This window comes from Morone saxatilis, unplaced genomic scaffold (genome assembly GCF_004916995.1).
Source record: "Morone saxatilis isolate NCDOM2014 unplaced genomic scaffold, NCSU_SB_2.0 Contig16, whole genome shotgun sequence".
Lineage (NCBI taxonomy): Eukaryota > Metazoa > Chordata > Actinopteri > Moronidae > Morone > Morone saxatilis.
In genome coordinates, this window is record NW_023339718.1 from 18,457,582 (window position 1) to 18,473,433 (window position 15,852).

Consider the following 15,852-nt stretch of genomic DNA (forward strand, 5'->3'; position numbering starts at 1 on the left):
TTAGTTGAGGGTTGCACTGTTTTTGTCAACAACGATCATCTTGGACTATAAGTGAGGGTACGTACACTTTGACTTGGATTCTATGGAGGGAGCGGATAACACAGCGCAGGTGAACCGGTGTTATGGTGGTTGCATATTAACTGCAAATGCTGGTAGAGTGTAGAATGTAGGTCAAGTAGAAACGCCTGGTATTTAAAAAGTAAAAAACTGAAAATAGTTGAATTTGTTTTTGAAATAAAGCCACAATTGTTGGTTCGCTACGGTCTAGCGTTCAGCACGCGAATGGGACTATACGTAAGGTCGCGTACATCTGTTAGCGGTATGCAGAAATGGTGTTTTAGAGCGGTGTAGATCCAGTTCGATCAATGAAAATTCACATATGCGATAAACAAGACATGTATTTTTTGTATGTGCTACTTCAGATTAGAGGGGGGAAAGAAAAGTAAAGACGATGAGAAGGCAACATGCCTCCAAGAAGATGGATTTCTGACAGGGAATCATGTCTCGAATCCAATGTGCGCTTATAGAAGACAAGAAATAGACGCAGACCTGCGCATTTATAGACTTATCTTAGAGCGTAGGTTTTTGTGCGGCCTTGTGAGAAAATATGCAGGTACAGTAGATATATGAAATGTGACATTTGGTTAACATTTTCTTTCATTCATGAACTTGAATCAACCATTTGTTTTGCAGATGGACAGAAAATTGCCATCAAACTTTCAAAGAAGATCTCTTCGATATGCCAGAAGATAAAACAAAAGGTGAAAGACTTCAACATTGCCACCGGAGCAGTCAACCAGCCACATGCCTTGGAGTACCACGATGTCATTCAAATTGACAGCCCCATCTGGTCAAGCCTTACCACCAGAAAAATGGATAACCTACCTGTCAAACAGCAACTCTTCGTGTTGTGGAATACAACAAGAAGGGCAAATGAAGAGAGGGCATGCTTGCCTTGTTATAGAACAGCATGTTAAGTATATAGTGTTAAGTACTGAATTTGACCTCTAAACTTTTGAATGCACATGTCCAACTGTTCAATGTTTAAGTGCCCCTGTAAAGGTCATAGTGCATTTTAGGCACTTTCTGTTTTTTTTTTTTTTTCTGTGGGTGGTTGTGAAAAGTTGACCAATAGATGGCACTCTTACGCCTTGGCGACAACAGCACAAAAGCCAGTGCTTTGTCAACAGGTTTCTTTGAAGCAACATGCAGAGCAGGGGAGACAGAGAGAAAGAAAGACAGAGACAAAGAGAGAAAGAGAGATAATGAGGAGTTATTCTTAAAATCTGACTGCAAATACACTATCTCATTATGACCTGACATTGAAGCAGCCCGCTTGGGACAATCAGGTTAAATATGAAATGCCAAAATTCTGCAGTGAGATGTGTCATTTCGAAATATAATTAAAATATACTGAAAATACTCTTTTTACACCTTAATGTGTGATGTTTTTGGATTTGTGATGTTTCAGTATGACTGCTCTTTAATTGACTTGTTATTGTCTAGCTGTTGGATGGATGTTAATTAAGATTCATAGGAATTATTCTATTTATCATGTTTTTTTTTAGTGCTATTGTCTGACCAATGACATGTATGCTTGGAATGGCTAAAGGTGATCACCTGTTAACTAATTACTATAATCCTCTCATCAGACAATTGAATGATTGAGGCAGCTCCTATATCTGTGTGTATATACATGTATGTGAAGTGTTGTCTGTCTACATACCTGGTGACAGTGTATAGACTAAAACATTTTGTTAATAATCAGCAGTAAGCAAGACCATGTGTGGGAGTCCCTCAAAGTTTGATTTTTAAAAATCCACTCTGTCTGTGATATGACACACACTCCACTCAGTGGGTATAAATGTGAAGAAGCTGAAATGCAATAATGAGATGTGTTGTCTCTCCAGATCAGAGTTGTGTTGGTGTAATGGGTGGATAGATTAACAATCAAATTAAAAGGTAAGACAGTCCAATCAGTCTATCTATTTAAATTAGGGTTGAATGTTAACCTGGGCCAAGTTTTATTAAGGCATGACAACTAATAACTTTAGAAACTGACCTGTGTAGGTGTTAGAAAATATTGTAAAATTGGAGACTGAAGAAAGGTTAGCTTCATTATATGAATTTGAACTTGAAGAAGAAGAATTTGAAGTTGTCACTGTATTACCTTAAATGTGCCCTGTGAAGTTTTCTTGTAAACAAACAAAAGTTTACATTCAGAGATTGTGTGTATCCTTGAAGTCAAACAAAATGCGTTAAATGCATTTCCTGCCTCTTAAAACAGTTTTGGAACATTTTGAAACCTGCATTAGTAATATCCATTATTACTAACAAGATAGTGTGCATAAAAACAAAATGTCGACCCACTCATTAAAAAAAAAAAACAACAACACAGTGCTACTAGAGGTCACCTCCACAGAGTACCATCAAAAGACAGAAACCACAAACAGCAAACTTAAATTAATACTTTTTACCTTTCTACTTCTACTAGGGCTGAACAATTAAACAAAATATTATCGAAATCGCAAATCTTGTTCTCGAGGTTTAAGAAAACATGTTTGTTTGGTGCAGACCCCCAAAATGTACACATAATCATGATTGAAAAAAAAATTGGGGGGGGGGAATTTGAGAATTGCAATATCTGTCAAAATAATCGCAATATGATGTTTATACCATATCGTGCAGCCCAAATTTACACTAAGTGAAATGTAATTAAACACAAAGCATACATACTGTAAAAATCCCTTTTAAAAATGACTGGCCGATTATCCTGTTTAACAAGAAACATATCAAACTAACTTACGTAGATTATGTATTTAGGTGTGTGCGTGTGCATGCTTATAGAACAGCTTAATGATGCTAGCCAACCTGAATTCCATGGTTATTAAGCAAGCTGAAATCTTAGCCCACATACAAACTACAAACACACACACACAAGGGGGTGGACCACCCTCTATGTGCAGGCATGCAGAGCACAGCAGAGAGCATAAACATGGAAATGCATGTGTTCACCCATGTACAAGCTGCATGGGCTAATAAATGCACAAATGCACACATACTGTACTCACGTACAGTACATGCAGGCACACAAATAGACTGGCAAAACACACAAGTGCACACATTCACGCTGGCATTGAGGAGTGACAGTGAAGTTTAAGCCTAGTGATTATAGTCTTAGAAGATGAGAGGAGCGAGGCGGAGAAAGGAGTGGAGGAGTGATGAAGAGGGGACAGAGGGGGAGGAAGGAAGGAGAAAAAAAATTGCAAGGGCGATTAATATGCACACAGCCTGGTTGCTGTCTTTCTTTTGAAAGAATTAGACATTGCTGATTGCGGCTGTTATGTCACCGACCACCACTGCCTGATACTTATTTTGATTTCTCACTCTATTGATTTGTTCTTCAATTTTTCATTTGTTGGTTTTGAAACAGCATTTCAGACACTGTAAATGGGATAAAATAAAATAAAAACATCTATCTCTTCACAGTTTATCAGCGTGTTCAGGAATACATTGAATACGGTCCAGAGAATCACATCCTCACTAAGCACTGCCATGCTTTTACTCCACTTCAACTCACCCTGACTGGCTTTTTAAAAATGATCAACTGTGCGCTTGTGTTGAACACTCCCAGATATGTTATCAATCATACTACAATGTCAAATGGTGGAAAACATGTCATAAGCACAAGTATCACATTTCATTCTGTAGGTGGCATCTGCTGACATAACTCTACAAGTACAGAATTGGCTCTGAGTAAGCACAATGGTTCATCTTAGCTTAGTATACCAGATGGCCAGTCTGAGCCCTTGTTATCTACACTTCTTTGAAGGACTGCATGACTGAGGTAGGAAACTATATTGCTAGATGTAATGGTAAAAACTATGAATTGTTCATCAATTTAAGCAAGAAATTCACTTTCTTATCAACATAGTATTAAAGTAAAGGCAGTATAAATCATATTGTTTCAATAAAGCTGACATTGCATAAATCCCTTGACATAGAACTTGTCATGGGATTTATAGCTGGAGACTAGAGATGAGTTACAACCTCCTTTGTAATAAGGAAGGTCACTATTCAGGTCATTTATCCCTGCTTTATCAGGCTGACTGGGTCAATAGGGTATAAACCTACAGCCAACACTGTGAATAACAGATGATTTGCCTGTGGCAGACCACTCATTCATGGTTTTGTAATGGCTGCTCTTCGCATAAAGAAGGCACAACAGTCCATACAGTCTGTACTATGTGAGATAACTTTGGGGTGATGGGCAATGTGGGGTTTGAGGCAGTGATAGCAGTGGATGAAGGTGAAGATTGACTCAAGTATCATATCTTATTTGATGTTATTTGATGACTAGCTAATCGGTTAGTCTGTGTTTACTTTAGATTTTGTACGTGCTGAGAATAAAAATGAGTTATTGGTTGAATGGACAGACGACAAGAAGGGGCTGGGTGGACTAATGGACGTAACCAGTGGATGGATGGACTGACTGGTGGACTAATAGATGGCAGTAGATTGGCTTGTGTCATCGTATTAGTTAGTTATGATGTTCAGAGCAGACTATAACTACAGTGAACACACTCTTTTGTGTCACGTGCTGCACTGTGTGGCACCAGGTTTGAATCCGACCTGTGGCCTATTGTGGCATGTTATCCCCTCTCTCTCCCCCTTTCCTATCTATCTCTCAAGCTGTTCTGTCTAAGCCAATCCAACAATTAGACCAGTCAAAATGCTTCTGCCTGAAATATCACTGAAACAGACGCTATCCATAGACTGCATAGTTAAACATGGACGTAGTCTCTGTAACGTCACCCATAGGCTTTCTGGAGAGCCGTTGTGAAGCTCAGTGTGGTCAGCTCTGGTCGTCGCCATCTCGGCAGTCCTAACTGCTGGGAACCGGCTAATCCAAAAATGGGCAGAGACATGGAGCGTGGGTGGAGCTGAGGTGAGCTGAATGAAGCCTGGTTGCAGAGAACATTCATCTGTGACGCAAATGTCATTCAAAGCAGTCATGCCCTTAATGATGCATTACTTCTAAAGATATTTTTGGCTTTTTATGCCTTCATTTGATAGAACAGGTAAAGATAGGGGTGGGCGCTCCATCAGGAGAGCTAACTAATGCATAACATTCAGCTATAGAGACTAAAACCAGTTTTTTGTACCAGGCTGTTTATGTTTCTTATTAGTTGGGCATTATAATATGGGGCCTTATAGAGAGTGATCACTTCTGTAGCCAGCCTCAAGTGGCCGTTCAAGGAACTGCAGTTTTTGTTAAGTCTGTGTTGGCTTCATTCACCAGGTGTTCTGCTGACGCTATCCAGGCGGAGTCCATCGACCAAACTATGATACGCTCGGAGTTGTGTTTATTTCATGTACTTATCTTCAATGTCTGTGTCTGGCTTGCAGTCTATGCTGTGCAAAATAGCAATACCAAGAAGCTTCTTTTGGTTTGTGTCTGCTTGATTAAGCGAGAGAGAGATAGAGAGATAGATGAGAGAGAGAGAGAGCGCCGATAGCAAGAAAACCAGTGAATCAGAGAAATACAATTATTATTTTCTGATAGTTTCACAGTGGTTACATTCTGAAGCACAATCAAACACACCCCCCACTCCCACCCCAACGCCTGATTTGGTCTGAATAAGGCCTAACAATGGTAATGCAGGCTGCTTTAGAGCCCAGTGAGTCAGTCAAACCATTGGTCAATCAGATACCAATCTTGTACTTCTGATGCAGAAGATTAAAAAAAGAACTGAGAAGAGAGGGACAAGGACTGGTCCTGAGGGGAAGGAGGTGGAAAGTGGAGAAAAGAGGACAAGCAGGAGGAGACAGAAGAGAGGAACAGAAGCAATGTTCACTGAATGAGGCCTGCACCATATGGTAAAAAGAGAATATTGCGATTAGTTTTAACAGATATTGCGATTGCCACATGATTCACAATTGGTGTGAATCATCATTTTTAGATCACACTTTTCATTTTCACTGAAAAAATAATTATTTCAACTAATTGTGCAGCCCTACACTGAGTGAAATAACCCAAGGACACCATATAACCATTGTTCAGAACATCTGACTCGCAACATTAGCATGACCCTTACAGGTTGAGAAATGTTTGACAGTATATATAATGGACACAGCTTCCGGGTCTCTAAAGTGAAGCCAATGCGGAAGAGTCTTAAAACCTGCATTCTATGTAAAGGCCAGCAGGGGGAGCTCCATTGGCTGGATTAAAAAAACAGTACCATGCACTCTAATGGGGAAATGACCCGACTTGATTTATTAGCTCAGTAAACAGTTTCCTAGAAAGTTTATAGTCTCAATCATTAGTTTCAAGTCTTCTTCTATACATTATGATGTTCATTTAGTAAATAGTGGTCGGTCAACTTCAGAGCAAAATAGACAATAAAGCCACAGCGTGGCTACCTTGTGATTGAGAAATCCCTCTCAGTGAGTCTGTCCAGCGCACAAAACTCAAATAAACCTGTCAAACTAGGCAGTGCTGATCAAATATTAAGCAATATCGTAAACTATTTCTCCCCTAAAATGGTTTCAGAAACATATATTTTAGTGTACTGTAATACGAGATTGTGTGTGACCAGGCGAGCTGCATTGTTTCCTGCTACTGACTCATAGCAGTCACTCAGTTTCCTTTGTGGCAGGACAGAGGGACATAGTGTCATAATGCAGCCTTTAAATTTAAGGTGAAGTTTGACCCTTTGGGACAAATTATATCGTAGCAGTGTCAGAATTTAATTCAAATGTAACCAGATTCAGGAGACAAATTAATCCTCTGAGCCCACTGAAGGCATCATTGCGTCTCATCCTTCAATTTAACCTAAAATATGCCAATTAACAAAACATAGGTCATAAAATATTTGTATCATAAAAGTGAAATACTGCTTTAAATCCAAGCAGACTGTATATTGTTATTAAAACAAGTATTGAGTACTAACAATTTTTACTTTTATATGTAATTGCAGCTGAAGTGATTTTACTTCATAATGAGGCTTAGTACTAACGTTTAATACATACACGACTGATTTGACTACATCTGTCCTTGTTATTTGACATTGACACAAAGCTGGCTGGCCAAACCAGGTCAGATCACTGCTACTGCATTGCAGGTGAATCTCACACCCAACACACTCACACACACACAACACACATACATGATATACACACACACAAGCGCAACTACTCTGTATCACGATAAATTACAAGGCCATACAGCAACCTCTGGCAACCCCTGTCCAGAGATCACTGCCAATAAACAAGCTCTGTGATTGGCTGGAGGCCTTGCCCAACAGACCTGTCCTACATTTCGTGTTGACATGTGTTGGATTGGCATTAACCGCTTTGTGTCTGCAAGGAGGTTAGGGGTGGGGTGGTGGGTTGGAAGACGTTACACACAGAGGAGAGGCCTGGCTGTGTGTATTGGTATGTAACATTATATGCGTTTTTTTTACCTCATTGTATCTAACCCTTACTTACTCTCACACACACATCTAGGCCACGACAATGATTATTTATAAATGCTTGCGTTTAATATCATAACTGAACGGGACTGACTTTTGAGTCAGTGAATCATCATGGCTTCAAGTATTTAGACTACGATGAACAAGAAATCTTTAGTCTTTTCTTGTTGTAGCTGATTATTGATAGTTCACTGTGCATTACACTGTGTGTGTGTGTGTCTGTGTCAGGGAGACCGAGAGGGAGAGTCAGATGAGAGTCCCGTGCTAAAGGCATGTAGGCGTACAGGCGCATGGCCCTCAGCTGCCAAGTGCCTGGGGTGCCTTCTCTCGCATGACCCCTCCCTCCCCTCGGCTACCATCTCCATCTGTCAGTCCTAAACAAACGCTCCTCTTTAAGTTGCTGCAACCAGGGCTCATCGACCTTACCTGCTGCCTGAGAGATATTACAACAACAAAATGACCTGAACCAAATCCCACTTCTAAAGTAAAGCAGCAAGTCATCACGACTGCCATAAAACCAGGCTGTAGCAGCCCATGTCAGATAGGTCATGGAGCTATAAATAGGACCTGGAGTAGAAGTAGTATGCAGCGGCTCTGCCGCCTCCAACATTGCTCTGCTGTTTCAAAGAACATGGCTCATCCATTAGTAAAGAGTGCAGTAAAGAGCGCAGAACAAGCCTTGCGCACCACCCAGTCAGGTCAGATCAGTCCTCCTATCAAATGGGAGATTATACTGTGCCTTAGAAATATGGTGGAAAGCTGCATAAAGCAGCTGCAATCCCTGATAAAGCAGCTAGAGTGAAATGTATAGGTCCAATGATAGTACAACCTATGGTTCAATTATTTATTCTGAGTGTGTGTGTGTGTGTGTGTGTGTACGCGCTTTAGGTCTCATCAAGCCAATTGTTGGGATTAACTGTTGGCCCCCTGCTAATAGCATCAGGATAATCTAGGATGGGTTTGAGCTCATTAAATGCTGCTCGCTTGCAATGAAATATAATCAAAATATCACAAGAGTGACATAACTGCTGCTGAGGATGATGGGACAGCCTTTTGATATAAAGTACAATTCTGATAGAAGATATCAGTTCTGTTTTCACTATTTGTGTGCAGACATTACACACTACATTTCTACACTATGAAAATATTACACGAGTCGTACAAAAATAAAAACTAAACATGCATAACATTCACTGAAAAGGATTTAACTAATTGGTGAATTTGGGAGATCAGAACAATTTCAACCTGCAATAACTGTCTTATTGGCCCCTTGGTGGCAGCAGAAAACAGGCTGTGAACACAACACTGACATATAAAAACTAAATCACAAGACAGTTCAATCACTGATTAAAATCTGTGAGATGGAAAATAAATCATGATACCAATCATGATACGAAGGCGCAAAGACTTCAGTTTCACTTTTACAAAGAAAAGGAAATATGCATTGTTTTGCAGTTTTTTTCTACCTTAAAAATCAAAAAGGATTCTATAATTTGATGAAGAAAATATAAGGCAAATATATTTTGTACATTTATTATGAAAGAAAATCGTTAGAAACTCGTATTATGAACCCAGTATTATGAATTGTGTTGAATCGTATTGTTACATCCATATTGACATATGACCTATGGCAAACCTTATTTTGTAACATTATCATTCATTTGGAGTCATGCTTCTAGCAACGTGCCAACATAAGCCCAATTCACTCTCTTTTGTTTGTAGTGTCTACCCACTCTCTACCAACAGGAAAATATTTGTCTCTTTAGCTGATAAGCTCCACTATGTTCACCCAGCTAGTGGCTGTTTGGTGCTGAGCATGTAATGTACAGTCGGTTTTTAGAGGTTTTTCACCTAAAAGAGCTGACTACTGTGACTGCAAATGACGCTTGTAGTGCGAATGAACCAAGACAGTAAAGTTTTGGGTTGGACAACTGAACTCACTTACTCCATAACAAGCTCCATAAAGCCAAGGGGAGCTGCAGATTTGGTAGATAATTCTACAATTATTATACAATTACTACAAGCAACCCCTCTCTAACTGTAACATTGTTTTTACGTTGTCATTTCAGACGTTGTTATTAAAACAATTATAGCTGCTTCAAAGTTAAGAATAGCATTTTGTGAAGGGAAGGTAGCCATATTTATTTTTGTCTAATGTCTGCTGTAGCTAAAAACTGTATGTTGAAACACAGTCCCAAAAGTGCATTACAACTTCATCTGATTTATTTTATTAACACTACACTGAACGAGAGGAGCACACCCTTTGGATAATTATTTCAAAAGAAAGCATCATAAAATCATGCAGTCCTAATGTATACCAACACTTTCTACATTCTAGGTTGATGCCCTTTGCTAATGCCTGTTAAAATGCCTGTTCCACCACACTCAACATTTTCACACACAAGCAGTGGGCCTATTTGTGTGTGTGTGTGTGTCGGGTGTGTGTGTGTGTGTGTGTGTGTGTGTGAAGGCAGGGTAACAGTCTACTGTCAGTGTGGTGCCACCTGGCAGGGCCTAGGCAGTGGGGCTCCAGTTACGAAGCTGGAGGGGCAGCAGGAGATTTACACTGGGCAAGTGGTGGTGTGAAGAGCCACAGCGACCACTGTGCTGCCGAATTGGTCTTCATGGCCATGGCATTTAGCCTTGGCTTTGGCTTAAACCGTTACTGGCTGCACAGTATGTGATACTGATTAAGGTGCTTAAAAGATCTTTTTTTTATTTGGTAAAACATTAGTAAAACATTACTGCAGTTACATTATTACATAATAAACCTAATTTAAAATGAGTGTGGAAGGAGCTTAACTTCCTATCAGCAAATTTACAAGCCATTACCGTAACATTAAAGAACTCAAAGCAAAGAGCCTTCGGTGCTTTTACATTATTCCTCTCTTCATTAAGTGATCATTTAATGGCAAAGGAAAAGCAACAATGATGTGAAAAGAAAGTGCAAAAAAACAATGTGAGTGGACTCCAGGTCCTAACCATTGATTAGAGTCATAGACTAGTTTAGCTCTAGTTTATATAATATTAACATCATCCATACCAGACATAACATTAAGTCAAATTATAACGCCACAGCAAACTTTTCTGTGTGGCTCCACAAAACATAATGCAAAACTTCGTCTGTGACACGTGGAGTCACCATTCGCCTCTTTTCACCTGCCAGCCATGAGCTTAACTGGGAGGACATACCAAGCAGAAGTCTTATGCTATCCCCACCAGTTCCACTCTTCACTGTACGGGAACTCCAACCAGTCCAAGTTGTTAGGGTAAAAATACACAATTGAACCGGTGTGGATAGGAAGTGTAGCCCTGTGTCACCCATACATTCCCTGGATACATTGAGAACCCATTTAAATGGGAACCTTGAGTACATGACACACGGGGACAGGAATCAAGAACCGTTTCCTGTTAAGAAACAAATTCTCTCATCCATCGGAATCACATGCCACTGAGCTTATCAATTGTTTTCATCAGTGCCAGGATGTTTTTGAGACAGTTGGGCATTGCAAAACAATGACGTCAAACTCATGAGTCTGCGTTGCTGCAAGCGTGTGACAAGACTCACAGCGGAGAGGAAGATACAGTCCAAAGCGTGGTTTCATTTTACAAAGACACTCAGAGCCCACTATATACACTGTGTATACTTTATACACTGTGTTGACTGATGCTGAAACTTTTTTCTACATTGAAAATTGATCAGGAATCAATAATGAAATCAACGAAGAACTGAACCGATAATCAGAATCAATAATGGTACTGGTTTCAATAAAATCCTGTCAATTCCCATCCCTAATGAAGCCACTGAATCCATCAGTAAGAATGACTGGTATAACTCAGAAACAGTGCCGCGTAGAAGGTGAACCCGGTGTGCAGAAAAGATGTAGCACCCTCACCAGACCCATCAGGGTCTAATACTACAGTGATTGTGTTTGTACTTTACTGCCACAAGCTTCTGCAACTCTTCCGTTGTCCTTTTCTCAAACACCGACCCCAATGTGATAAAATGTCCTACGCAGCACCATCTGAGAGGGTAATTGCTGTTGGATATCGCTTATATAACTGTCTACACTGTAGGTGGGGAGGTGACCACTGGGACAGAGAAACTATGAACAAATTAGTCATTCTTGTATGGTTACACATTGTGCTTTTAGTAAGTGAAATAACAGTGGAATTCAACTCTACTCTTTTTGTTTTGCACTTTACAAACCATTAGGTACACCGCCCATTGGACTCAGCTCCGATACATGTTGTGCTATGACGAAGAAATCCTGAAATATGGATGTGCTTACCTCTTGCAGATAACTTTTTGGTGTTGATTATTTTGGCAGCATACTCCTGTCCTGTACACAGCTTAACACACCTGCGCACCACTGAAAAGGCTCCCCTGTAGAAACACAGAAAAAACATTTACTAAGCTTTGGTGCATTACTATCAGTGGATAACTGCCACCAACATAAAACAGGCTGATATTTGAGGTCCAGTTAATATAATATATCTGTGTTTTAATTGCATTATTCTTAATCGGTTAATGGAAAGGCATCATCAGCACACCTGCATCTTCTTCATGAATGAAAGCTATCGTAATGACCTTGTCTAAAGTTTTGCTGAGAACATTTTCAGCAAAAGTGAATGTTTTTTAAGGCCCAAAACGGAACAGACTTGATGTTACTTGCTCACATGTACGGTAAGTTACATTGCCAGGATTTGTCTGCTTCCTAGGCTCCCGTGAGGATCCCCACACATAAAAAGTCATGATGCACAAACACTGTTGTCTTACAGCCACTTCGTCTAAACTTTGGTATGAGCTCCTAAAGCCGATTTTCACAATATCTGTAAAATATAACCCAACATTTACATAAGATTGTGACTGGAAACACTCAATATCTGGATGTATTTGGCCATAAAACTAAACATCTTGAATATCAGCTGCTTCAACTATGAGTCACTTAATAAAACCCGACAGCAGACAGGACTGGCTTCACAGCCTTCTCCAGCCCTAGCCTTTTTACTCAGATCTGCCACAGTCTTACTGCCACTTTTGACAGTGAAAGGGTTGACTGGTGCCACTGGTCTGCCCCCACACCAAGGCAGTTACAAACAACCAACAAGGTCAGAGTCAAAGGTGAAAGTTGTGGGACCAGCTGACCTGAGACTTAGATGAGCAGACACTGGGGGAAATATCTATGTGGAGACAGAAAACCCAGCAGTACTTCAATACTGTTTCAACAGCTGATTAAATGCCCCCGTCTCAGGGTTGGGACAGTTTAGTTAAAAAAAATCAATGTTGACAAAGTGCTTTTCTTTAGTGAACATGTTCGCTGTGGCACCCAAAAGCAAGAAGCGCTCTTAAACACAGTGTAAGAGAACTGCATGGGCGACAAGAGCCACACACACGCACACACAAACAAACGCATATGTTACTGACACCAAACTCCACAGCTGTGCCTGGAAAGTTCACACTCCGTGAGGTAAGTATCTCTCGTCGAGGCTAAATATGCTTTAACACACATACAGTTAAATAAGGTAACAGGTCATGAATCATTGCTTTTCAAAGTCTGGTTTGACGCAGAGAGAGTGGACATGGAGAGATCTGGATGGACCTCAGATTATTTTTGAAAAACATTGGTGCCTTCTGCAGTGACGGCTTTTGGAACCAGATAACTCTGAGCCTCTGATGGGCTGTTATGGTCTCACAAGGTGCCTGTGATGTAGAAGGGTAACAGGATTTGTAAAAGCTTCAAGTCTTACCGAGACGAAACAGGATGATATCACAAACGTAAAGAAAAAAAAAGAAGTGTTCTTCATGAGCTCTGGCTGCTGTTACAGATTTCTTCTTAGCAGCTGTGTGACAAAAGGACAGGCTTTCGAGTTGCCCTTTGTTTCTCAATGAGTAACTGTGACAGGAAGCTACATTCAAGGCTGCGGGACTGTTCATATTATTGTACCTAGAAATGAAAATGCATGGTTTGCAGGGTGAAGTATAAGAAGATACTGATATTTTCGATTAATTCACTTTATAATATGAAAAAATAAAACATTTTCTAAATAATATATGATTCTGCAGCACACCAAATCCCTGATTCAAACATATTCTCTGGCAAAAGAGATTTTTATTTTTATTTTACTTTTATAAAAATATTGAAACCCTACGGCAGAAACATTTCACACACACACTGCAGTAATTTTAAAGGACCATGACGGTGTTTTAGCACACTTCCACCCAATTACTATACAAAAACTTCCCTGTACTTAACAAGCATGCTGTGGTGTTTGCAGCAAAGTACGACAGACATGATTTGCAATAAATGGGCTAAACATACTAAACATAAAGTGTCACGAGCCCTGCAAAGAAAGCGACGCCAACAGAGAGTGAGCGCACAACAATTAGCTCTCCTCAGATGTTGGATTAATATTACAAAGCTACAGAGAGCGAGACCATGAGGACGCCAAGCCATTCGCACCTGCGCTCTTTCCTCCGAGCTTTCTGTGACTGGTTGAATTATAGGATTGGTCTATGAAAGCTATTTTGCAGTGCAGGGTGTACAGATTAATCTCTCTCTGTCTCACACAGAGAGCTTCAAAGCCAGTGCTTTCAGCTGGAGAGAACTCTGCAGCGGTAAGATTTAACTGAATACAGCGAGGCCTACACATTTGATCAGTTGCATTCCTCACAACGTATTTTTTTAATCAAGAGCCAGGACCCGAGCATTAAGTCTCACTGGGGTTGGGGATATATTGGAGTCAGACAAGCAAAGAGTCCCGTGCTAACAATATTTATTACTTACGGGATGAAAGGAGCATGGCGGGGATGCCATGCTGTAAATTAGTCTAGCCAGAGCCTTTTTTAAAGAGTCTGGTTAAAGGAATACCCCACCAACAGGCTTGAAAGGTAACTCTGAAAGTTTTTACTCTGGCAGCTGAAACCAGTACAATGTGTTCAAATGGTGACCCAGTTTCAAGACAAAAAAACAGCAAATTAGCATCTATTCAGAACCACTCTTTAGTGTTTATACTCAGAAATATAAGCTATTGGCAGAGTACTCTTTCTAGAAATGGTCTATTTATAAAGACACCCACGACTGAGGATTATAGAGTTAAAGTTCCTGTAGGTCAATCAGTATTTCCCTATATTTCTCTAAATGACTTTAGTGTCCAACCTTTACTCTACAGAACCCACAGATAAACAGGACACATACTGAACACTGTTGTTTGTTGTGGTGGCTGGCTGTAATATAAACAGCACTGGGCCAATAAAGCTATCAGTAAATAACGAGAGATATGCATGGTAGTCAAACAACACCAGCGAGATGCGTGACACCCAACAGCAGCAATGTAAACAAGGGACGCCTGGCGAGGAGGGATTTCTCCATTGTTCCCCCCACTCCTCCGCCCTATCCTAGTGATACCATAACTGTAATGCTGAAATATAAAGACCTGACCTTCATCTCCAGTGCTCAGCAGTGAATTTAGTGGCCGTGCTGAGCGTTACGTTCACTTTCCTCTCTTATGATCACACTGCAGTTAGCCCATATGTCGTGTGGGGAGCTCCAACATTAACTTTTAAACGGCACCGCTGAACTCTTTTTGTCCACTTTCTTTCTGACAAAGTGATGCACGTACGATTAATGCAGCTTCATGAGCGAAGATGGATGGGAGTTGTTTCGCCTGGTGCCACTGCACAATGTCTTATCTTGTGTTATCTGCCACCACAATGCTGCAAAAAAGCCTCCCAAGGAAGAGAGAGCTGTCAGTGCTTCACATAACGTGTTAACAAGCTGTAAAACTATTTGTATTTACACAAAATATGGGTTCATCTAGATGGCGTTTATTCAGAATTTTAAATGGATGCCATGTAAAGACAAAACAGGACAAAGGCTAATAAGGTTTTCAACAAAAAAAGATTTTAAAAAATGGCCTGTTAATTTAATTTTAAAACCACAAGAATGTATTTACTTGTACAGATCTTAGTTTTACAGCTTTGCAGATGACATTAATTCATTCTTCAAGAAGATATCTGGTCAAAGCACTCAGAAACCAGCCATACAATACGCACGCACATTCACTGTGTTCACCGCATCTCTATAAAGGTCATGCAACTAAGTGGGAAAAAAATCACGTTTTTCTTTTTATAAACCGCAGTTGGCTTCTTTTCATCTGTGGTTCAAATGGTTGCACCACAAGACACCCCACGTCCCTCTGGAATTCAACGTGAAACATATACACAGCATAACACATCACATCACAGCCAACACTGACAGCGTTGCGTTGCATTTGGTGTCTGATGTCAGGTTTTGGGGAGCTTTAGAAACACTGCGAGAAGAGCAGGCATCTGTGGGTGAGAGACATTGACTTACACTGAGAGAGAGAGAGAGAG

The 15,852-nt window shown here is 40.3% G+C and overlaps 2 protein-coding genes across 2 annotated transcripts in view; one reads left to right on the forward strand and one right to left on the reverse strand.

Moving 5' to 3' along the window:
• LOC118325739 (phospholipid-transporting ATPase ID-like) overlaps positions 1 to 15,852 on the forward strand; it is a 204,037-nt gene that overhangs the window by 60,335 nt on the left and 127,850 nt on the right. The gene's annotated exons all lie outside the window — the stretch shown is intronic.
• The window catches only part of LOC118325743 (calcium/calmodulin-dependent protein kinase type II subunit beta-like), a gene marked incomplete in the record, with an annotated part of 68,785 nt that overhangs the window by 52,459 nt on the left and 474 nt on the right, over positions 1 to 15,852 (reverse strand). Inside the window, 1 exon segment of the mRNA XM_035658533.1 lies at positions 11,768 to 11,862. Coding sequence (XP_035514426.1) covers positions 11,768 to 11,862 — 95 coding nt within the window.